The 24,928-nt window shown below is 44.3% G+C and overlaps 1 protein-coding gene across 2 annotated transcripts; it reads left to right on the top strand.

The window, feature by feature from the left end:
• Positions 1–1,220: 1,220 nt before the first annotated feature.
• IL13RA2 (interleukin 13 receptor subunit alpha 2) lies at positions 1,221–23,311 on the top strand. Of its 2 annotated transcripts, XM_084534191.1 has the most exons (11): positions 1,225–1,538; positions 9,454–9,558; positions 10,593–10,750; positions 14,274–14,425; positions 16,537–16,690; positions 17,232–17,352; positions 19,358–19,542; positions 20,665–20,822; positions 21,649–21,793; positions 22,035–22,137; positions 23,001–23,311. In XM_084534191.1, exons 3-11 carry the CDS (start codon positions 10,669–10,671, stop codon positions 23,041–23,043), a joined length of 1,143 nt encoding a protein of 380 aa, XP_084390317.1. In that variant the 5' UTR covers positions 1,225–1,538; positions 9,454–9,558; positions 10,593–10,668; the 3' UTR covers positions 23,044–23,311. The 2 variants fall into 2 exon arrangements, with proteins under 2 accessions (XP_084390318.1, XP_084390317.1); XM_084534192.1 differs by lacking the exon at positions 9,454–9,558 and having other exon boundaries at positions 1,221–1,538.
• Positions 23,312–24,928: the final 1,617 nt, after the last annotated feature.

Below are 24,928 nucleotides of genomic sequence, written 5' to 3' on the forward strand. Positions count from 1 at the left end.
TTACCCTCAGGTCCAGTCACACAGACCCACTTCTTTGTCAGTATTAAAAATAATTGCTAAATGATCTGGCAAAAACTTTTGTCTCCCACATTCCATGGCCACCTCTGGCTAGAATCAGTCTCTCTCACTAGCAGGGTGGCAGGAAACAGTTACTGCTCCTCTCCTTTTTGCTTCACTATTATCTAATGCTTGCATGCTCCTGGGCATGTACAGGGATTTCAAAACTTCCACAAGAGGCTGGTTTGCTCTTTTCCCCAATTCAAATTCCCTGTTGCTGAAACAACCTATGTAAGAACATCCCTAAATCAAATAATATTGTTGAAATTTAACTCTTCCTGATGTCAATGTCCAGTAACTTGAAAACGCCAGTGCATACTGGGGAAGACCAACCAGGTGTACCTGTAGCATAGTGGGGAGCTGTCCTACTAGCATTTCCTCATTTAAAGCCATAATTTATAGCTGAACTGCCAGCATCTTCTCTCAGGACATGAAGTCCGACTTCTCAGATACTGCATCGGCTCCATCCCACCAGTGTCACTTCTGCCTGTAACTGCTTGGGGCAGTTTTTTTTCCTCTGTTGCATTTATGAGAGCAGCAGCCATCTGATCAGGACCTGAGTCAAAACATATTTTATGGGAAATAACAACGGAGAGAAGTTATTCTTCGGTGAGGAGGAGCCTCACACAGTTTGAAAGGTCCCAGGGGAAACAAAATCCAAAATTTCCCATTGAATAAAAAGTTAAAGCGTATAATTTCATGCCTTTTTTTTTTTTTTTTTTTTTTTTTCCCTTCTTTCTCGTTCCCACAAATGAAGTGGTTCAGCTGTCATCTGCCTGTGGAGACTTGCCCACCCATTCCTGGGATGATGAGTCCTAGTTCAGGAAGTGCGGAGCTCCAGCAGTCCTCACGTTGCAGGTTATGGGAGTTGGCAGATCTGCAACCTTTGAGACCAGCTGGGATTTTCAAGGCTTTTCCCAGAGAGCCCCCAGCCCTGACCTTGGATGAGGGTGCCCGTGGCATTTGCCTGTGATGCTGTCCCCACGCCAGGATCACTGCATTACCAGCAGCCTCGCCGCAAACTGGCTGGCAGCCAAGCAGGAGTCCGCCAGAAGTTAGCTGGAACCAGTGGATTTCCACAAAACACTTCAGTTTGCATAAATCAGGGTTCTCTGATCAAAATACATCTTGTGACAGGAAAATCCCTCAAATGCTGGTGTGGGACTGTTTACTATATCCCACGTGCACAATGTGCTTACTTTGCTGTCTGGGAGGGGATATTGAGCCAGACTTCTGCCGTGGGCAGTGAGCAGTTGTCGTCTTCCCTTCCCTATTTCTTCATGTGTATCCTATACACTAAACTCTTCCAGGCTGGCTGTTCAGATGCAGCTGCTTGAAACTTGTTCTCTAGAAACAGGAATATATGCAGGACTTTTTATTCATTTTTGCTGTTCCAGTTTTTTATTTTATTTTTTTTACAGCTAGTGAATATTTTCATCTTGCACATTACCTGGCTCAAAGGAAAATCCAGAACTGTTACGGTAAGCTGTAACTATGTGATCAGCATTAAATCCCAGCAGCTCATTCTCTGCTGCATTTAGACAAATGGGAGTGGGAGAATTTGTCTGCTTTATATTGTAATTATATTCTGTTGTGTATTTTTGAAACTCAGCACACCTTTACAGGTGTAATACAGAATATTGATTTGTGCTTACTGGCATTTCTATATGAATTTGAAATAGTTTTCCATCAGTACTTCTTTCTTTTTTAAGGGTAATGGTGTTTGTGTTCTTGAAATAACTTTGGCTGCTTAGAGAGTTGAAGGTGATGATTGAATTGCAAGTTTACAGACTTACAGACAGACATAATTACGTGCCTTTTTTTTTTTTTTTTTTTTTTTTGTATTTACTGTTGGTGCAACTGATACCTGTTCCATACCCTGCAAGCCACATTCGAGCTGTTTTGAAATTCTTTCTGTAGTCACTTCTAACATAAATGTAAATGTATAAAATCTCATATTTTTCCTTTTATGGACATATTTAAATAGATTTTAATATAACAGTATCTAGGCTTGTCTTAAATCAGCATGGACTTATTAATAAAAATGTCAGTAGATATTGTTGCAGTCTAAGTGTTCTGGGCCAAGCCGTTTCTCTGGTATAATGCTTGCTCTTTTAGTGGGGGGAAGGGAGGTGAAATTCAAATTATTTGCAGAGGAAAAAAATCCTTTTGCAGAGGAAAAATCAATTCAGCATTTTTTTACTTTTATTTTTTAGCTTAAAGAACTTCTTTTTGGTTTGTTTGTCATTGGACCAAACATTGTACCATTGATAAAAGCATCCAGCAATGCACCTTTCAACACCTGTAAGATCTTTATGTAAGAGACACAGAGGCTGGGGCGGGGGTTTTTTGCATTGGTCATCCTGAGCCACTGTATGGGACATGCAAGGCACAGGAGCATGGGCCGGCATTGCTGTCCACTCCAAAGGCACCCTGTGCTGTAGAAAAACCATCTCCCCCAAGGGTAAATACTGTTTCATATCCAGGATTGCAGCTCAGAGATCAAAGGCTGGTCCGTGATAATGATCTAGAGACTTTGCCCTTTCTCCAGTGTTTGCCAGCTGGCCTGCCAGGCACAGAGACTTCATGCAATGTCAGCTCATCCGGCTGACTCCAATTGCCAGATCCCACTCATGGGGAGGCACAAATGAAGCGAGTGGAAATTGCCAGATCCTCTGGCACCAAGGTTAGGGCAGTACACTGTACAGAATATCCGTCTTTTACACTTACTGCTCCCACTGCACAGTGATCACACCAGAAGGACCTCTGCCAACATCTCTGCTAAACTTTCCAGTACAAGACATTGAATAGAGTTTAAAGAAGGAAAGGGAAACTTATTTTGCTTGTCCCAAGGGCTCAGAAGCTTGTGAAGGAAAATTCAAATTTAAAAAATGATGCAAAAGCCTTGAGGTTACTGTTATTTTAAGGTGGTCTGAAAGCTGAGGTGGAGCTCTGGCTCCTGTGGCTCTCAGCGCTGGATCCAGCCATGCACTGTACCCTGGGCAGGCTGCAGGGAAGTGCTTGTGGGGCTGATTTGCAGTGGTCTGCACACTGCCAGGCTTGCTTTCCCAGTTTCTGTGAGAGCACTCAGCATGAAAAGGTCTGCTTTCGTAGCAACTTTTAATTTGTTTATTTAATTCTGGAGCAACTTGAAAATGATCTTGGAACTACTTACTGTTGTTCTGTGAAACCTAGTGGTTTAAACCAGAAAGATTAAAGCACACAGGCAGAGCACACATCTACTCTTGGGGGTAAACACTGCTGGGAAAAAATATTGGCAGGAAGCCGGGTAGGCGGCTGGAGAGGAGCGGGAGCTTGGTGAGACCGACCAGCTGCTTTCATGGGCAAAAGGCGGAACGTGGCCCTCACAGGGTTCAGCCATCCTTAGCAGGGGAGCCCAAGTTTGGGGCAGGACGGGATGTTCCCTCTCCCTAGTATTTGGCACTGAAGTAGCTATTGAAAGCCTGGCTGCTGATTGTCACATAGGGCTAGTGAGCAAGTGGAGAGAGGATTTTATGGAAAGGCACCAGCTTCACGCTGGGAACCAGGCTGGCCAATCCTGCTGCACAGGTAGAAAGTTGTAAATGTCTGTCAGGAAGCTGCCTACTCTTTAACACTAGGCTGGGGTCCATTCTGCATGTTTTTTTTTTTTTTTTCTTCCAACATAAATTACTGGTCAGTTGTGAATAACTAGGTAAAATCCAATTGCCTAGGATAAAGAAGTCAAGTGCGAAAAGCTCATATTCTCACCTGGTCTGCAAATGTCCTCCAGTGCATCTGCAGAGAACTGGCCTGGAGGAGACAGGAGCCCAACTTAGTTTTTACTCTTCATTTCGATTTCTGAAGATGTAACATCTGAGGGTCTTAGCACTGGGCTAGACTCTCACATTTTTCCACAGCAGCCAGCAAAGGGAACCTGCTCCTGACAGTTACAATAACTGCTGCTTGAGCTGGATTCAGCTCCATCAGTATTGTGTGAAGATTTAAGAGGTGTGCCATTCCTCATAAACTCACTAGATCACCTGGGTTCAAAGCCACATGGTGGGAAGGCTTCGGTCTTCCCTAAGGCAGCCTCAGGGCCAGCTGGGGGCTTGCAGATGCACTTGTGGAGTGGAGGTGGACTTGGTGGGAGGAACTGTGCAGCATTTGTTCTGCAGCTCTTCATGGACAGCTCCTTGTTCAGTCTTGTACCCAGTATTTGTGGTGCTGGGGCCAGACATGTCTGTCACAAGCACCCCATTGCCCAGCTGGGTCAGCAAGCATATGTGGGTTGGCTGTTTGTCCCTTCTGCTCCTGCTGAGAGATATTTCAGAGCTTTCCTGTTCCAGAGATAATCTGTAGTTTCTTTTGCATTTGGTTTCTTTTTTCATTTCTGCCTGGATATATTTGTGACCAGCTTATTAGCACTTGTTGCTATGCTGGCTTTCTGTCTTTATTTCAGTGCCTCTCATTAATCCATGATGTATTTATGGGCAAAGTCTGGGCTCTGGCATGCCAGGCTCTGCTCCCAGTCCCCTTCCAGCATGCCTGTCCCCGGCATTCCCTCATCCTCTCAGCACTCCCCTCTTTCCTTTGCACTGAAAGCAAAAATTTCAGTGGTCAGCCGTGCCAGCTCCACAGCAGCTGCCTAGTTGGCTTGCATAATGCAGGCACATTCAAACAGCTGCTGTCCCTTCCTTGAGATGTCCAAGCCAGGGTTAGTCCCCAATAATACTCATCAGCAGACACAGAGGGAAAACTGAGGACTCCACTCACCACAAGAATAAATATTGACACTGGGCACTGCTGAAGAATCTGGATTCCCTTTATTACTTCCTGGAGTCCCATGGAAGCCATGAGTGTTTAATTTATTAATGCAAAGAAAGGATTTTTCTTGCAACAATCAGTCTGTCGCCACTGCATCATGCTCCTCTTTCCAGCACGTCTCCTGGCATTGATGTACCCTTCTCTGTGCAATTCATATTACTACGCTGGAGGCAACAGGTCTGTTTTGAATTGCTGATTCTCTTATTCCGGCGCCCTGGAAAGAGCTTGTTTAATGCAAGTTGTATAAAAGAGACTTGCCTCCCTGAAACATGAGGCAATTAAGAGGCTTTTATAAGTCATTGATTTTTCTTCCCACTGGCAATAGAAAAACCATCACTTTGGATCAAACGAAACATGCTGTTCAATACCCAAATGTTCTGTTCATAGCTGCAACCTTTTATTTTTTATTTCACAGAATAGGAAGCTACTTCTTAACATGAAGCTGGATTGTAAAGTGGAAAGCTTTTATTCTGAACTATCAAATCCCAATATTTTTACATAGGAGGGCAGTGGATTGTTTGACAAAACCAATTTGGCACAAGAGAGATGAACAATAGCAAACATATTTTAACCAGAAAGGATTTGGCCCATCTTTTTTGACTTGGCTCCAGCAATGATACCTTTACCATACTCTTAGCAGTTTGCAAGGAGAAGCTTTATCAAAGATGTTTCTCTCTGTTTATTTCCTCAAAATCAAAGTGAATTTTTACATATACACTTTTACATTTCTGGATGCACCTGCTCAGTGAATCTGACAGAGGCCAAGGACTATGCCCAGGGACTTCTCTGCTCTTCAACATTTCCTATTCAGCCTGGAGATGCCTTTACAAGTTTGCCTTCCCAAGTTTTTGCCTCTTTTGCTAATCTTGCCCCTGTAGAGCAACTGCAGTGCCCTGGGACTTGGCCAGGCTCCTGGAGGAACAGTAACTCCTGTTCTGCAAGGAAAGCTCCCTTGAGAAGTTCATGAGCACAAAGTGACTCCAGCAGTTACTCACCGACCTAACACACCTCCCAGAATCTCAATCAAGAAATAAATGAATGTGAATGTGCTGGCGGCACTTCCAAATACATCCATCACAGTCTTCATGGCAAAGGCAGCCACATCAGGGAGATGAACAGAAAAAAACCCCTGCCAATTCACCCACTGCAGGGCACACGTGTGTCTTGCCACAAACACCAGAAAGCTCTGAGGAGAGGTGGGTGCAGGTCACAGCCGTGGGGAACTGATCCCAACCACAGCACTAAGGCCCTTTGCCAGAACACCTTCCCAGATGTGTTCAGGGACAGCAGGGGACCCACGGAGTCCTTACTGTCACTCAGGAGATTTCTTCTTCCGTGAGCTTTTCACAATTTAACCTCATTTGCAGAATGCTTAGTAAGATGCAAATCACCTGCTTGTCCCTGCCCTGAGCTCAGGGCATGAGGCTCTGTTCAGGCACATGAAGGGCTATGCCCTGTGTTTCCCTCAGCTTGCCAGGGCATTGCTCTATCTGAGGAGCATGGCACTGAAAAAATCAGTGTTAGCCAAGGTATGAGCACACAGTGTTACAGAGGTGTGCAGAGCCACCTCCCACTTGCTGTGTGGGTTGTGCTTTGGCTCCACATAGCTGGAAAAGGGCAGGGATCGTCCCCAGCTTGTCCTCAGATGGCCTCCTCCAGCATCAGTCTGGGGATTGCATTAGCACCGTCTGTGGGAGGAACATGGTGTGAGCATCAGGTACCAGTGCCACAACACATGGAGAGGAAAAGAAAGATGCCTTCAGTTTGCAAGGGGAGCTGTTTGAGCAGGTGGGGCTGTGAATGTGCAGAAGATTTTCAACACTACTGTGAGCTCGTTGTTCCTCCCTGTGTGCTCCGGTGCTGCCAAGCATAGGCCAAGGCGTCGGCCAAGGCTTTGAGCCTTGTTATTGCAAAGCCCAACTGTGCTTTTTTCCAACCTAATTTTCTCAGGAACTGACCCAGTTCTAGCACTTGGGAACTGGCATTCACCCTACTGGCAAATGTTTCTCATCTGTTTTAAATGATCTGGCCAATGTGACCTTTTCTTCTAAAATAGCTTACACAATGAAAATACATCAATGTTAAAACCTCATCTTGCATAACTCTGACAGCAAGGACATACATTTACCAGCAACAAGGAACTTTTCCCCCTTATGTTGTATAAAGCAAGGAAGAAACAACCAGAGATGTGTAATTTCAATGAAGGGAGAACAGACCCATAACCTCCTTTCCCCCTTGAAAAAAAAAAAAAATCAAGGGATGCTCTAGGCAGCAGGGTCTGTACTACCCATTTCTGCTGCTTGTTGCTTCAGAAAGAAGAAGAGCAGTCATTCACATGGTGATCAATCATGAGCAAAGTTCTCAAGGTCTTCTGGGCTGTTTTCCAGCTATGTGCCACCCCAGGTCAGGACAGCAGTGGGTCACTCGCTTCCTGGTCGCCACTTCAGAGTTCCCCTTTTGCCAGAGCCCAACAGAACCCAGTGGTCCTCTTTCTTGCTCTTGCATCTCTGCCTTCAAAGCTGTGCACACACAGTTGGTGTCTCTTCTGGGAGGTAGTTGTTATAACAAGATACATGGGATCACTTTTTTTCCTTAGCATTGCTGGTTGATATACCTTGTCCGACTGTGTATGTCTGTGTGTGTGTGTTCCCAGTGGAATCGTGAAGATAACTGGCAGGTAGAAAAGGGCTTGATCCTACCTTTGCTGCTTTGAACATTCTCATTGACTCCAGCTGGGGAGCAATAACACATTCTTTTGGGCATCAGTTCAAACACCAATACAACATGTCCTGTACAGGTGCTTTTAGAGCTGTTTTCTTCCTGACAAGAAGTGCTCCTTCTGTTCCTGAAACTGTTGCTCATGTTCCTTAGCATGTCATCACCATTTCTCAATATTTCTAAATTTGGCAGAGGGAAGATGCGTGCAGCCTCAGCCACAGCCCATTACTTGTCAGGGCACGCGCACTGCAGCTCCACTTTCCAAAACACCATTTACTGTCCCACCTGCAAGGGAATTGCTGCAATCAATTTCCCTCACCTCACATAAGGCAGTAGGGAGACAAACTATTTTTATTTATTTATTTATTTATTTATTTATTTATTTTGCATAAAGGACAGCAATTTGTGTTGGGTAGTAGAGCTTTAAGTGGGGTCAAACCAGGTGTGGCTGAAGTCCTTGCAAAGGATGCTGTGGGCTGAACCTAAGTCAGGGCTCAAGCAAGGTGCAGGAGGGGCTGGGAGGTGGGATAGCTCACTGGATGATGCTGGGAAGGAGGGATAAAGTAAACAGGGCCATGAAATGCTCTATGAAGTTTATGGTGACCAGCTGTGCCGATATACCTACAATGCAGAAAAGGATGGAGCGGATGGATGATTTTATATATTTCCCGTAGATCCCTGAGAGGCAGGAACAGCTGTCTGTGCTGTGGGTGAGCAGAGCCAGAGAGCTGCAGGAGAGGCCGTGGGATAGCCCAGTCCAGGGCTGTCCCTGTGGGACCAGAGCTGGGGTGCATAGGCCAAGGTGCTGCATGGGGATGGTGCTCTCAGGTTTTGGGGACAGCTGGGCCTCAGCACCGCAGGGGTTCAGGCAGCCTCTGGCAAGCAGCCTGTGCCGGTTACACTATTTGTTTTTCATTTTAATGAATTATTAAAATATTTGAAACATACCTTTGACCTACTGAGCACAGTTATGGCAACAATTCACACCAACAGATCATAAATCCTGACATTGTCCTCCCTAGTGGCTAAGCTGCTAGCTTAATAAAGCTTCTGACTGTGTGGCAAGTGCCGTAACATTGCAGTGTGATATCTGATCCCTGAAGAGAACAGACAGAGGTCTTTAAAAACCTCTGAAGTTGTAAGAAATACAAAGTTTTTAGCAGAGCAGCCACAAGGCTGTGGAGGAGCTCAGCCCTCCAGAGGCAGAGGGGCTTTATTGTACTTAGCAGAGGTCCAGGTAAGAGCTCTTCACTGGTTTTAAATCTTTCTGTGTAAACCTTTGCTTATTTTTATTTGCCTTGTGAACCTATGCAAATATGTTAAAACTAACCATAATTGGAAATGGAGACAATCTTCTTCCATTAAGATTCATGCTCAATCCTTGGGTGCTGTTATTCATCAGATGTGAGTTATATCCGCTGCTTTCACAGCTCTTTAAGCCCACTCTTTTATCACAGATTCTTTGTACTGAATTATGAGATCTTTCTGAAAGAAAGACTTATACACACATCCCATCTGATAGGTTTTAGAGACACAAGCTTTATGTCCTGTTTAACATGTTACAAACTAATTCTACTCATTTATTCAGACTGGAATTTTCCCTTCTCATTCTACAGTAAAACCAAAAAATTACCAGTATTTTTTACACTCATGTGGAGCACTTGGGAGGATCTGAGGTTGGTTTTAATTGAAAATTAGCTTCTGAAATAGCATGTTTTTCATCACAGCCATGTGTTGCCAGTTAGGATTTCTGGTTAATTCATACTCCCTCCCTCATCCCCCCCCCCGCCCGAGCAAACTGATGCCCTTCTCCTTGTTCAGTGGGATGGGGTCTTTGTTGGTTCAGCCCTCTGATTTCCCAAACTCTGCCAGTTTTGTATTGTCACACAGCAGCTGGGTGTTTGAAGAGTAGGCATGCCTGAGTACCACCCAGGAGCCAACCTTTATATCCAAGGATGTGGAGCAACAAAATACCAGGTCTGTAATCTGAAATAAGCTCAGGGATGCATTGTGTGTTCCCATAGGTGCCATTGTAATTTTACACAAGCAGAACTTAAACACTATACAGACATACATCTCTATCTATAGCTAATCTATATGTAAAAGTTAAAGAAATATGTTATATAATATACTTAATTTTATATATATATATATACATATGTATATGTATATATATATATATGTAACCTGTAATGCATGTGCTTTCTGCCATAGGGAGGCTGGCTGAGCTGGTGTGTTCATGGGCAGTGGTTCCTGCCCTCTCCAGCATGAAGTCTGAAGGAAGGAGGACACCCCCCCAAAAAAAAAAAACTGCTCCATACTCCCTCTCATGCCCCGTCTTTCCTCCAGCAGACCTGCTTTGAAGATAAATCTGTTCACTTCAAAATTTGTTTTACCAAAGAAGACTTTTCACAGAGATTGCTAACATCGCTTTTTTGTTGTTGTTGAAGGATGAATTAGAAAGGAAACCCTCTCTCTGATTTTTTTTTCTTTTTACTGACCAAATCCTGAAACAGGAAAGCTCTGCTGGTGACAGTTCAGTAAACTGCATTTGTTTATTGGATAAAGAAAGTCTCAAGCATTCTGATTTGGAGTTTTCTAATAAAAATATCACTCTTTGGAGGCACTCCCTCCAGAAGGAGGGATGGCTGACTGGCTGCCTCACTCTTTCCGTAGAAGATGTGCTGCAGACAGCTTGATGATTGCAGACTGACTTTCATTTGGAGAATGTGCTTAGCTAGCCAGAAACTATTTTGAATGAAGCTAAAGTCATCCATGTGTTGCTGTCCCCAAAATTTAAAAATGAAAAAAACAACAACAAAAAAAAACAACAAAAAAAAAAACAAAAAAAAAACAAAAAAAAAACACAGAACCACAACTCCTTTGGGAAATGATTAATCTGTCTTGGTAAACGAGTGAAAAGACAATTGTTGCTTGTGCACACCCTGCAGAGGGAATTCCAGAGCCCCACCACCGTGTTAAAGCCTTTCAACTCTGCTTCATTTTTCCAGCCTTCCTATCTGTGCGTCGAAGGACAGCTTTTCCAACACTGCATACCTGCTGCCCCGAACATTTGAAGTCCTTCTGATGGCTCTCCAGAGGCTTTACCTTTTCACCCTGGCACTGGTGTGGGGCTGCATGGCCTCCTCCTCCTCCCAGCAGACGGCAGGTAACTACAGCACCCACGCTGGGCTCCTGCTCACACGTGCGTTGCATTAGCGCGGGCTCTTTGCAGAGGTAGATCTTCAGCCATGGCTTGTTTTGTTGTAGCAAGGGGCAGATTTATAAATATGCAACCAATTGCGTAAATGTATTGTGTGTTTAGTGGAAACTTCAAAGGGAGCAGAAATTGCCTTTCTTGTGCAGTGAATATATCGTTTGATATATAGGGCTGGCTTTTATAAACACCACCTAGGTACATAAATGCTCCTGAGTGTGATTGCAGCTGTACAGACTGTGCATGGTGTAAGAAACAGAGAAGTAATTCATAATCTGAGAATAATAATTTATTCTTGTAAGAAATATTGCTCTGAAAGCTGTTGACCACGGCAGTGGCACCTGAAACTCTCTTGTACTGCTCTGCTGCGTTACGGTCACTGGTGGGTGCAGTGGAAGCTGGGACTTCACTTCCAGATGCTCTCCCTCTTTAGAGGGCCATTTAGCAGGACTGACCCTGCCCTCCACAGCCAGTGTGCACTGGAGAGGTGAAAACATGGCTGGGAGGGCATCGAGGGGCTCCCCATTCTGCCAGCCAGCATGCACAGGAAGCTGCCAGCAAACATGATGCTGCCACTCCAGGCGAGCAAGTGTTGCCCTTAAAACGTGCTTCTCAAAATGTTAGTCACCTGCACCCCTACTCCGGAGCTGACCAAACCAAGAAATGCAGATATAAAAGAGCAGGGGGTAGCTCGTAGGCTGCCATTTTCCATTTTACACTGCTTGTAAAGCAGGTGGAAAAATTACAAAACCCTCCTGCCCCTTTCACCATTCGCATAGTGCATGGTGGCGGCAGGAGGCAGCTGTCTCGCACACCTTTGGTAAGAATGTACTGGCGATTGGTCATCAAAGCAGTGATGCTGGAGCAAAAGTGCACAGAACTGGGGGTGGGATGGCCTGGGGGCTGCAGCTGTCATCCAGCACACTGGGAGATGAGTCACTGCAGCGCAAGTCGCACAGAGAAGGAGGTAGTTCTTTCAAGAAACACTCAGTAGCAGCTTTCCTTCAAGGCTGGATGACAAAAAAGAGTGCTTTTAGTCCTGTGTTCTGCATGAATGATGTGAGTGAGATTTGTATGTCCTGTAAGAACGTAAAACTGAGAAACTGCAAGAGGCAGTGTTGACATCTATAAAACAATTGAATTCCAGAATGCAAGTGACATTCTAAAACAAAGATTTTCCATTCCCACTGAACTTTAATTTTGTTTGAAATTTATTTTGCAATAATTACTGTTTACAGTTGCTATTGTTAGAAAAAAATGTTGCTTATGGAAAAAAAATCAGGATGGAAACAAATTTCAGAGTGTTATTGTTTCCAGAGAAACAGAAATTCCACTTTGGCCTAACCTACTGCTCTCTTGCAAGTCTCATATGAGACTCACAAACAAAAGCTAGTAGCTTTTTGCTTGTTTGTATACAGGCAAGGCTCAACCTTCATTCCTGCAAGAGAAGGCTCCCAGTCCTGCTTTTAGCCCTGCCTGCAGAGCTTGGCCAGCTGTCTGCTCACACATGGTGTGCTGGGGCTGTGGGAGTCCTCCCTCGCAGCAGCTCTGGCAGCTCTCAGCGTGGGCTGGCCGGTGTGTGATGAACATCCCTGTTCCTCTGTTTCCCTCATTCCTGTGACCATAAATGGCCTTTCTGGACATGCATTCATTCATTTTTTAGCAGCTGTGCCTCTTTAAGCTCTGTTCTCTGTTAATTGCTGGTGCCGCTTCTCCCTTTCTTGGAGTTTTGGCAGGTTTGCAAAGAACCAGAAAATGCCCTCACCTTGCCCTCTGTCCCAGCTCTGATACTCACCCAGAGCCCAGCTTGGGCACTCTGCACCAGTAGAGCTGCCTATGCCCCTACTCTCCCCTCCTCTGCCCATGTTGGTAAATCTGTGCCTGCCATAGCGTAGTGATACCTCCCCCTGGCCTTCTGAGGGGATGTGGGAATGAGCAGGACAGCCCTGGTTAGAAGGGGCTGCACGTGCAGGGCCATGCCCCATTGCCTCTGGAGCTGGATCAAGCCCACAGCCACCCTCTGAACCCAGGCTGCATTCACGGGACTCATAGCTGGTGGGAGGCAAGGTGTTTTACTTCTTACACAGAAAAATACATAAAAGCTCATTTATTTCTCCTCCAGATTGTTATAATCTATTGTTCCTTGCCCCAGCACCTCCCTAAATACATTGCCATGATATCCTACTTTGACATCTAACATAACAACCAGTCTCCCAGGGAGCTTTACATGCTGGGAAATGTGGAACCTGAAGACTGCTGCCTGTGAAGTGTTTCATTTAGGAGGGCTTCCTCAGGAGAAATACATCTTTCAGTAGTGTTCTCTGTAGACTTTCTAAAGAGCACATTAAAGTCTGATTTATATCAATGTGTTCCACATAAAGGTATTCTCAGGGTTTTCCTTTGTAATGGATTTATATAAAAAAAATAATAAAATAAATTTAAATCCTAAGACAAAAAAGGGAGGCAAAAAAGGGGGCAGAGAAGCCAGTGCCCTGGACACCACACTCAGAGACGTGGCAGCAATGCAAGACTGCCACTGCCGGGAGATGGACTACAAGTCACCAAGATAAGCATGCATCATGCAATGAATATGTAGAAACCCAAATGGATAATATCACTGCTAGACAGCATACATGGAGAAAAATGACCTGTTACAAAAATTGACTTTGTTTGAACTAATAAAATAGAATGATCTGAACAGCTTGGTCATGTGAACAGCATTCTCAATACAGAGCTCAGCTTTTAGGAAGCATGACTTACTCTGAAATTCATCCAAAATATACTGATTTATGAACACATGGTACCAACTTACAATATTGTAATAAAAGCTATATTGACTGTAAAAGCACTTTTATTTTTTATTTTTTGTTTATACCTGACAGATGTCCAAAATAAGAATGATTCTACCTCTTTGGTTTTGTGCTTCTGTATGGTTTTATCTTGTTTCTTTCATTAATCTTCAATAAGCTTGAAAAGAGTATTTAAAGCAAGATGGGTGATTTGTCTCTGTTACACTTAAGGAATATACATTTCTCTGACAGCATGATGTGATCTGTCATCCTATGTTGGTATACATGCTGAATGCAATGCCAGCAAGGATTGTCCTCATACTTGTCCTCACAGCTCTTGGTGAATACCAAAAGTTATAAGTGAGCAACTAGAGGGCTTGAAAGTTCACCCCAGGACAGCAATTCTGTTTATAACAGTTTGAAAGGGAGTGTCAAAGATATTGTGGCATTTTTGTCCCTCTTCAGTGGTTCTTGACTGCTTTTTTTTGAGTATCAGCAAGAACTGTTTGTTTTTGCGTAGGCAGGAGGTGAGGTTGTGTGTGTTTGTTCAGCGAAGGCTATTAAACTTCCACCCAGCTTCCCTCCGCACCCAGCAGCTGCATTTTTCATTTCACCAAATTTAATGACTTTCTCTTTTTTCTTTACATCAACAACCTGTTTTACCCTGTGCTTTGTTTTCAATTTAGTTGCTCCCCCACAAGACCTTCAGATCACTGATCCTGGGCTTTTAGGTTCTCTCGATATAGAGTGGAAACCTCCACCCAACGTACAAACCTTCAATGAGTGCACAGTAAAATACAAATTTGAATACCGTAACACTGGTGACAGAGAATGGAAGGTAAGAGAACGCAGTTTACTCCTCTTATATTGCTGTTCTGCCTTTATTTCTTGTGCAGGTTTGTGTTTGCCTTTAAGGGAGCAGCAGGACAGTGGCAAAACATCAGTTCCAACTTCCCATGGAAAAGGCAGACTTCGTTCCATAGGGCCAGTGCTTTGAAACCTTTGCCAGACAGGAATGGGTTTTGAAACTTCACAACAGCAGTAGTGAGAGTTAGAAAAGTGGCTATTTGTATCAAAGGGTGTGGCCCTTACTGACAAAAGTAATAAAGTGATATCCAGTACCATTCCTCATTGTAAAAGACACTATACTTTTTAGAGAGTCTTTACAGGCATTTGAACTGGAACTCAGGCAATATCAACATATCCTTAGGGTTGCAGCATGGTAAATAATTAACAAATTACATTTCATTAATTATCCTAATGCTTTAACATTGCTTTCATTCAGAAGAGTGCTTTTAATTGACATTTACTTCTGTTTTTTAGATATGTTTGACTGCAGCTCAACTCTGATAAAAATAAAAAAATGATAAAACTGTCAGTCTTATCTCATTGATGTGTAGCAGGGCAACAGCAAACAGACACAGTACAGGAAGGATTGTTGAAATATTTGTGGGATTCTTTAGAAGAGGGAAATGGAGCAGGGCAAGGGGAAACCCAGTGGCAGGCTGCTTGGTTGGTGCACAATACTGAGGAGTACCAAAAAATTCCTTTCATTTTCCTGAAAGGGAAGATTTTGCACAACCATAATGCAGGAGTGCTAGAAAGCTCATCGGGTCAGGAGACTAGAGAGAGAGAAGAAGCAGGCATACCAGGTTAGCTGTACTGTGGACCCTGGCCTTTTTCTGTGAATAGTTTCTGCAGGTCCTATGTGAGCTGTTTGTCTGCTTCATCCACCCAAGGCATCAAAGCCAAGGCTGCCAGGCTGTGTTCAGCCACCAACCAAAGGCTTTGAGCCCAGCCATCCCTTGGAGCTTGAATGAGGGGAAGAGCACGGAGCCTCCCTCCCTGTTTCAGTAGGATATTGCAGTTGCCAGGGCATGGGAAGTTGCTCTTTATGCGCAAGTCATGCTTTGAGCCATGCAGCAGCAAGCAGCTGTGCTGATTTTTCCAAGATGTTTTTAACTGACATTTAAAAAGTGCAATAAAAATAATTAAAAAAAGCAGTTAAAAAGACCGTGTAAGAATTCCCTAAATCACAAGTAATAAAAGTGTTTACAAAGCAGATCCAAAAGAGAGAAATATGTCACCTCTGACACCGTGCCAAAATCTGGGTGCCAGATAAGGTCATACAGAAAAGTTGGTTTAAAAAAAAATAAAATCTATGAGAACATCAGAGAAAGCAAGAGTGAGCAATGTCTGATAGAAACACGTGGCTCAACAGGGCTCTTAAGCTCTGTGACTGCTGACAAAAGTCCAACTGGGGGCTCTACCACTGCACCAAATTCCTGTTGCAGCAAGCATATTCACTTTACAGGCCGTTACTCTTTGGGTCAATATGACTCCTTCTCCCTCTTGCTGCAGTTCTTTCCAACATACTTTTTCCCGTTTAGGGGAAGGGTGAGTAATCCTGAGGCAAAAAGAAAAACCTTTAGAGGGAATGCTCATAAAGCTGTCTCACAAAGGGCTAACCCTGGGAGTGCAGCATCACCTGGCTCCTGCACCACAACAGGATACTGGACCAGCCCTGCTGGCTGTGGTTGCACTTTCCTATGTAAACCATCACTCACAAGAACAAATTCCTCATGATACAGCTTGCTTCTGTTTCTGATTACCTCACTTCCCAAAAATATGATTTTCATCTGGATTTATGTCAGTGTCCTTGTCAGACCTTCCTGGGTGCTCCTGGCTGGTGGAAATGCCTAAATGTCTGATCTTCTTTGTCATTGGGGTGGAGGGACTCAAAGACAGTGAGGATGGGCAGCAGAAGCCACAACAGAGTTGGTTGTACAAGAGTGCCCAAAAAGCACTAGGTAGGAAAAGCAGGGTTAAAACGAAATGAAACATTAAAACTAACGCGTGAGCCTACTATCAGGTAGAGAGTTAGCAATGGTAGGTAATTCTGCAGCTCAGTGACAAAAGAGGTGCTTATAAAGTCTGTCTTTCAACCAGGTTATTTTTACTAGGAAACTAAAATTCAGAGTTGGATTTGACCTCAGCAGGACTGCTGAAGTGAAGGTACAAACCCTGCTTGAAGGACGGTGTACCAATGATGTGGAGGTGCAGAGTGAATGGATTTATGCTACCTTTCAGGTCCCATTGCAAGGTTAGGAGCAGCCTTCTGTACCTGGTGCGGCTTCACACTTTGCATGAGCCTGTTGCATGAAGCACTGTTGGCCTGAGGGTTGCTGGATGGCTAAGCCATTGTAGGGCTTGCTGAGGTATAAGACATCTCACTGCTGTCCGTGGCTGTGGTTGTGCTTACTGGATACTTGGGGCTCATTTCTCAAGGTACCGCAATGAGTCCCCTGCCATCAGGTGTTAACAGGCTATGGGAAGAGGTAGAATCAGAACCAGCATCTCCTGCCTCTTTCTCTTTGCTGCAAGACTCTGTCCTTACCCTGTTTCTGCTGGGTTTCCCTGCAACAGCTCCACTGCTGAATGATAGGGTCAGTTACACATATTTCTGCTCTAACCACAGCAAACTGAGCTTTATGTGAAATAGAGCACTTGGCAGCAAAACTATCTGATGATTGTGACTGGCCTTCTTTGTCTTTTGACTGCAGCACACAATTGTTCAAAGTTGTAAAATTGTATTTCTGACTGGTGTTTTGCTAAATGGTGGTGATTTTCTTCTCATTTGACAGGAAAGCTGGAATCAGAGGTTCAGAATTTTCATTGCATCTATCATGACTGGGAATACCTCAAGTGCACTTGGCAACCAGGTCTCCTCGCACCTCGCGGAGTACATTATGGTTTATATTACTGGTACGTATCAGCAAAATAGAAAAACAGCCAGGAAGCAATCAAGTGAACTCCACTTTGAATCACTCAGTGTACTAAAATGGAAAATACGCTTTTATGTTTGGCAAAGCCGTTACGTTATCCACCTAGAATAACACTCCAAGCAACATGTGCCTTCTGTCAGGGAAATCCCCAAATCCTGCTTCTTCCCAGCCCCTCTCCAGGAGCTGTGTCCAGCATGGAGAGGCAGAGAGCAGGCTTCTGGGAATTTTTGCTCAAGGCAAGATGGGACACACACATCTTCCTCAGCCCCATACTGGGAGCTGTCACTGTGTGCAGGGCAGCAGTCTGGCTCCACAGCTCTGGGCAGCCTTCCTTAAAATCTACTGCTGATCTTAAATGAGCAGTTCTTTTTGCTTTCTTCCTCCTTTCTTTTTTATACTGCTGCATAAGTGCTTTCCGCATGTTGGCCATCATGAGGCCTTGTGCTTTTCCTTCACTCAGTATACCATACTCAATGCATACCATTTGGGCCATGCATTTCTCTTGCTCATAATGCATATATCTCTATAGCATAGGATTAGGCAGGCAGTTACTAGGCTCAGTGAACCCTATACAAAGAGCAGGCACTCTTGGCACTAACACTTTTACTTCTCAAATATATTTTCATACAAGCAAATCTCATCCAAGCAAAAGAGCTGTCTAGAAGTAGTAATGATCAATGTTTCTCAGTTACTTCTTTCATACTACTGCCTAATGACTCTTCTGCAATAAAAACTAAGCTGGACTTAAGTGTTTTTAGATAATCTAAATGCTTCACTTGTGCTTCATTTCCTGTGATACTATGGTAAAGATGACTAGTTAGGAAATCATTTGGTTTCATGTCTTTGGGCTACTTGTAAAGAAAAGCATAGCTGCTTTATAAAAATAGTTTCTGTGTGGCTCTTGGAAATGTTCTTCGAAACAATTTAAAATAATTTTACAAACTACAAAGGTCTACTTGAAAAAACAAAACAAAACAACAACAAAAAAATCCATCATGGATATGTATGATTTGTTGCTAAAGACAAACAAACTCCAAACCCACAAAAACCAAAAAAAACACCATTATTTAACTGCCTCTAACAAAAACAAGCATTTGGATCTGGGTCCCATTGTATAACAAGAATGGGTGGGAACACAGCCCTGGTAGCCTTTGATCCCTGTGAGTTCTTTTCTATAGCCCTACCACATGAGGTTTTTCCCACATGATGATGTGCTTTGCAGCGCGGCTTTTATTAGGCGCAGGATATAGAGGGCAGATTCAGCCCTACCAAAATGGAAATAACCCAGCAGGAGCATTAAAAAGATGATAGAAAGCCCTAGGCAGTATTTCCAGGATGGGGCCAGCTTTGGAAAGTAATCCGCAGAGACAGGAGGCAGTTTGTGAGGACAGGGTTACTGTTTCACAATCGCTAATAACCAGCAAACCCTTTCTTTGATCCCACCTTCTGGGTTTTCATTACACAATTGCGTGTATGCAGAGGACCTACCCACATTCAACCATAACAGCTTGTTATCGCTAGCACGCTCACATTTATGGCACATGTTATCTGCCACAAATGTCTGCATTTTGGCTTGGGAGCAGACCTTTCTGTAACTCCAGAGCCAGTGGCTGCTTGAAGATGGGTGTCTTCATGAGCTGGGGCCAGAGCCTGCCCCTGCTCCACTCGTGCAGTGGCCCCTCACGAGGTCTCTTGTGCTCCAGCAGAGGGCTTGCAGAGAGGTTGCCACAGCCGATAAAAACAAACCTGGGAGAAAGGTATGCATATTATTTTTCCTTCCCCCAACACATGTCCCATAGCAGAAGTCCAGGTGAGAGGATGCACAGCACAGTATTTTGAGTTACCTGTGGCAGGTAGAGGGTGCGTAGGGCACAGGAGATGATCATGGTTTAGGTTCATTTGCTCCTATCCAATTGTTCTTTAAGAAGAAAAAAAAATAAATATTAACTGCCATTGTTTTGATTTTTTTTTTTTTTTTCTGCTAGGTATGAGGGCCTGGACCATGCAGAGCAGTGTGATGACTACATCCAGGACCATGGTATAAACATTGGCTGCATGCTGCAGAACCTGAGCCAGGCAGAATATAAGGATCTGAGCATTTGTGTCAATGGGTCAGCAGCAGCTACCCTGCTGAGGCCGTTGTATGCCACCCTGCGCCTTCACAACCTAGGTAAGGCTGGAAGGAAAGCAGCAGGGCTCTGGAGACCTGCATGGCCACTGAAGGCTCACACCTTGCATGAGAGGGGTTCAAACTAAAGTGTGCTCTTGCAAATGGATGGGTTTCCCCCAGAGAAGGAGCTGTGGCAAAGACTGGTCTCCACAGCAGGACCTGTCTCCACAAGTGTCTGCAGGAATGCAGGAAGTGGCACTGCTCAGTGTCCACCCTGCAGTTTCAGTGGGTGCTGTGGAGTGCTGTGCTCAGCATCCGGATGACTCAGGACATAAATGGTCTGCTGGGCAGACAGCAAAGAAGCTTTGCTTTCTTTTTTTTTTTTTTTTGGTCCAAGCAGCAGAACTGCAAATGTGGCTTTATTTCCTCTGACTGGAATTGAAGCTGCCGCTCTGCTTCTGTAAGCTTGGGAGAGGTTTTTGGGCATTGCTGTTGAAAGCAAGCTAAGGGCAGGGGAGAAGTGTAAAGTGCAGTAGGGTCTGCCAGAGACACGTGAACAAAAAGCAAAGGTGGATTTGAAACCTGTCACAGATGGGGAAAGAAAACAAAGTGCAGAGTGAAGCATAACCTGTTAGAAAGACTCGCTTTTTGCTAGAGCACTTCTTAGGTTGATGCTATTTGCCCACATGTAAATGTCAAGGGATAAACATCTAGCCCTCCAGTTAATCCACTGGGCTAATAAGCAGGATTTCTGGATTCAGTTAGGGCTTCCATGTGCTTCTTGTATGGCTTTGGCCATATGACATATTCCAAGCCTTTCCTGGGATGCAAAGAGTGTCAGGACAACAGTACTGAGGTGCCTCAGTACAGGGGCCCAAATTGCCTGTTTGCTCTCTGAGAAAAGTGTGCCAAGAACATTGCTTAGAAGCTGGCATTTTGAAACACCTGCATCGCATCTCAGACTGAGGCATAAGCCCTGGCCATGTCTCAAGCTAAAATAAAAAACCCAGCCTCTGGGTGAAGTCCTTGCTCCTGTAGCATCATGTCTGATAGCAATGGGTGCTCAAAAATCCCATCAGTGGGGAAAAGGGACAGAGACTGGTGGTTGATTAGCTGAAGCCACTCCCACCAGGATGTGTTTGATGGCACCTCTTGACCTTCTCTTTTCTTTTCCCCCCTCAGCAAAGCCCTCACCCCCCAAGCAGCTGGTGGTTTCCACGTCTGCGTCCGAGGAGCTCCGGGTGGTGTGGAGCCCACCGGGTGGCGAAACACCACCCCAGTGCCTGGAGTACGAGGTCCAGCTGGCAGAAGAGCAGGGCAAGGCCAAGGCTGCCTGGGCGGTAGGGACCACACATCCCTGACAGCACCCTGCCCCAGGGAGGGGAGGTGGGGGCACTGCCAGTGGTGGGGATACGTGCCAGGAAAGCCACCAAACTGGGGACGGGATGTTTGCTGCCCTGCTCGTGGACTGTGCAGAGCCGCTGGCCGGCTGCTGCTCTGCGTATGTTGGTGCTTAGCACCCTGACCCTCCAGCCGCAGTGATTGCCTTAGCAGTAACAGACTCATAGTGAGTTTCTGAGCAATAGCTTTCTCAGGCCTCCTGCCTGTTACCTCAGGAAGTCTTAACAGAAATTTAAAGAGTGTTTTGGTTTGTCTTTCTGAACCTGGCAGCACAACTTGGTCCAATGAAACTATAAATCTAATCTCTCCAGAGAAATGGCCTGGGACAAAATGTATCTTTCATACGTAGTGCTTTTTCCTCCTATGTTATTCAGTTGCAGTTTTGATAGCAAAAAATGGCAAGAATTACTTAATCATAGGGCATGTCAGAAGGACATTTTCTTTCTTCAATTGTCATATCCTACATATGAGTGTTCGTAGTTAATTTCATGAAAGATTCCATAAATTAACAGATATGAACGGTGACATACACAATTGTGTCCCCGTCCTCCCCCCCGCAACATATCTGTTTTCAGAAGGTTTATCTGCATAATCATATTTCTGGCACTAGCTGGTCCACTATTATGAAACCATTCAAAACTGTTAAAAAGTAATCCAGGGATTTGCAAAGCCTGGGGAGCATGTTCAGAAACATCAGGTCGTGCCAGACAGCTACTGGTGGCTGCACATAACTCCTTGCCATTTGTTCTCTATTTTCTTTCTCAGTCTGTGTCAACCCAAATGGAGACTGCTTTTACCATTGCCAGAGTAAATCAAAGCCGTATTTCATGTGTCCGTGTCAGGGGGAGAACAAACAATTTCTGTGCCGACCAGGGCTTCTGGAGTGAATGGACACAGGAGTGTTTCTCTGGTAGGGAACCAAAAGTAACTTTTTAAAATTTTTTATTTTATTTTATTTTATTTTATTTTATTTTATTTTATTTTATATTTTATTTTAATTTATTTTTTGTCTGTAACAAATAAATTAATATATGCAGGGTAGCAATTTACCTGGACATGCTGAGCTTGAATCTGAGCCCAAGCTTTCAAGAGGTAATATGACCTGTTCTGGAATGTAACAATTTCTTATTTGTTATCATTTATCTTTGCAGTGTCCAGAGAAGAGGACAAGCAGCTATTTATCCTCATTCCAGTCATTCTGAGTTTGTCAAGTAGCCTCATAATATTTATGTTGATTGGTCAGTGCAAGAAAAGGTAAGCATTACATCAGCCTGTCCGTTCAATGTGCTTTTACATGGTGTATCAGACTATGGCTGTAAATTAGACAAGTTATTAAATACTAAGAGACAAAAACATCAACAGATGAGCTAAGATTGGACACTAAACAACAGTTTATTTTCAGGAAGCAACCCTGTAAGTGGGACATTTCTGACACAAAATGCCTCACAACAACCCATAAAATCAGCAGGGACCCAAAACCTGGTCATACAAAACCAGTCTGCTTCTATTAAACGCAGCAAAGTTACTCAGAGCATAAGTAATGCCACTATTTTGCTCCAAACCACTCATGCAGCAGAGATTTGTCCAGGTTGTGTTTAAGAAGTGCTGTTTTTCTGGGCTGAGGCCTCACTCTCTTCGTGCTGCTTGTTTGCATTCATCTGAGTGTCACTGGCTGCACCCAGGGAAAGCAGATGCAGTGGATGGTCCGAAATTATTAGTACTGATGACATTTTCTTCCTGCCTGAAGGATCATTTAGAGAGAATTGATCTCCTGGTACTGATAATAATATCGTTTCCTCATGCCAATATGGGGTAAGCAAATAGAAAGCTTTTCTAATATGCTCTTTAAGTTGTTACTAGTGAGGGAGAACTGGCTGTAGAAAAATCTCCATGTTGTTCTGAGAGATGAACTAACCCAAATTTTATACTTGAATGCGTGGAGCCTGAGACACCTTTCAAATATTAATATTTGTGAACTTTGAACAAAGTGTAGATGCTAGCAAGAAATCAGTGGAAAGCAAATGCTTCCTGCATTGACACTGTGATGTGTGAAAGGGATGCCACCGTGCGTCCCCCATTGTCTTGGTGCTGGTAGTAACTGTCTGTGTCCATTGCAGAACCCCGCTGGAAAAAGCAACGCACATGTCAGTGGGATGCTAACTGCTCACGACTGCTGTACCGCCTGTGTTTGATGGATTGCTCTCAAAACATCATCCCAAGGATGGCTGAGAAGCCCAGAGCTTTCTAAAGCCCAAGTGAGTCTTCCCTGCCTGCTGCCATTTGTGAGGCTGGCTGTTGCAGTGCAAGTCCTCAGCAGACCATTGGAGGAGTTGTAAGCTGACTGGAGCAAACTGTTTCTGATAACAGGACAAAGGACAAAAAGGAGGCATGAAAACTGCAATGAATAAAGATAACACATTCCTCTGAAGTTTTTTTTTTTTTTTTTTTTTTTTAGGACTCTAGAAATCTGTCAGCAGGACATACACTGAAGGGCAACACCTCACACAAAGCTAGGTACAAATGCCTGCATGCAGCCACTGCACATTACTCTTCTTTTTACCTCTTCTTAGTCCCCATTCCTCAGTGTGTTGATAGCATTTAAGTGCTGAGCCTGAGCTAACTGTATTTATTTTATTAACTGATATGCCTTAGCTGTTGCAAAGCTGAAGTGGGGAGGCCTTGAGATAAATTTTTGCTGTAAAAACTCACAACCACAGCCACTGCAAGGGACAGATGGGTACAAGGTGAAGTGGAGGGTTGGTTACTTTTGCAAAGGCAGTAAGGAAATTTCTCCAGGAAGCAGGTGCAGGTACTAGAATTCAGTGAAGCACCCAGGATGTCTCTCAACACCATGCCCTCAACTGATGAAATTACTGATAGACTTTTAAGGAAGTCCCCTGTGATAATGACTACAAAAAAAAAAAAAAAAGTTCTCAAAGCCTGTCTCTGTTTTTTAATTTTACTTTTGTCAGGAAAATGAACCAACTAACCAACTCAACCCCCTATATTTATTGTGCTTTCATTTCATCCAAACAACCCAGAAAACACACCTTCTTGCAGGAGCATTTACCCAAGATGGGAATTTCTTGTGAACAGAGGCAGCCCAAAGGGAAAATCAAGTTCGTATCAACCAGCTATGTAAAGAGCCACATTAATCCAACCAGTCACAAATCAACACAGCAAGCACTGTTTTACACATCCAAGTGTAAAATTATTCAATCACTATCTGCTGCTTCCACTGCTAAGTATGCAACAACCCAGTGTTATCTGGGGATACATCAAAGAAGGAAAGCACCAGGAAAAAAATGGTCTATGCACAGATCGGAGCAGAAATGAAGCTTCCCAATTGCTGATATTTTGATGACACACTAATCTACTCTTTACTGCCTCCTGCGGCTTCTGGCCAGCCATCATGGGATAGCTTTAAATTTAGAAAATACTGGTGAGCAAGCAACCGACATTGGAAATACTGTGTTTTACTTTGATGAATGCAGCACATTAGTGGTTGGAGAAGGGAGCTGGACTTGGCATGGCACCGACTGCTCTGACAGAGAAGGTGAAAGGAACCAGGAGGAAGTCAGCAGGAATAAGGCTGGCTTGGACCAGGACCAGACATCTCTAAAACATGCTCACCAGAGCAACTCGAGGGAATGTACATTTTATACAACATGTTGAAGCATGCAGGAGGCTCAGGATGGCATCTCCTCTGTGTGATGGGAGGGAGAAGCTCTTTGCTTATTGCCCTCCTGCCAGGTGCAGTCCCCCAGTCCCCTTCCTTCCTCCTCTGGTCTCAGGCAGGATTTTGCTGGGACAAGGGACACAGCCCTACACAACAGCCACCCCTGGCCTGCACAGATCAAATATATTGTTCTGCTTGCTCCAAAGTCCAGACTGCATGCTCCTCCCTGCAGATTGATGGAGTGTCATGGCAAGGCAGTCCCTGCGAGGACCAAGCTTGGACCTCAAACTCTGCAACACCAGGATGAGAGAAAATGCTCAGCCATGCTAGTTCTGAGGTCTGCATGGTAATTTCAGGAACTACAGA

Source organism: Aythya ferina (genome assembly GCF_964211825.1).
Source record: "Aythya ferina genome assembly, chromosome: 13".
In the NCBI taxonomy this organism is placed as follows: domain Eukaryota; kingdom Metazoa; phylum Chordata; class Aves; order Anseriformes; family Anatidae; genus Aythya; species Aythya ferina.

Coding starts and splice junctions, on each gene's coding strand:
- IL13RA2 (XM_084534192.1), top strand. CDS start 10,669: ATGGCTCTCCAGAGGCTTTACCTTTTCACCCTGGCACTGGTGTGGGGC. Junction 10,751..14,273: donor CTCCTCCCAGCAGACGGCAG/GTAACTACAGCA, acceptor TTTTCAATTTAG/TTGCTCCCCCACAAGACCTT. Junction 21,794..22,034: donor GACACAGGAGTGTTTCTCTG/GTAGGGAACCAA, acceptor TTATCTTTGCAG/TGTCCAGAGAAGAGGACAAG.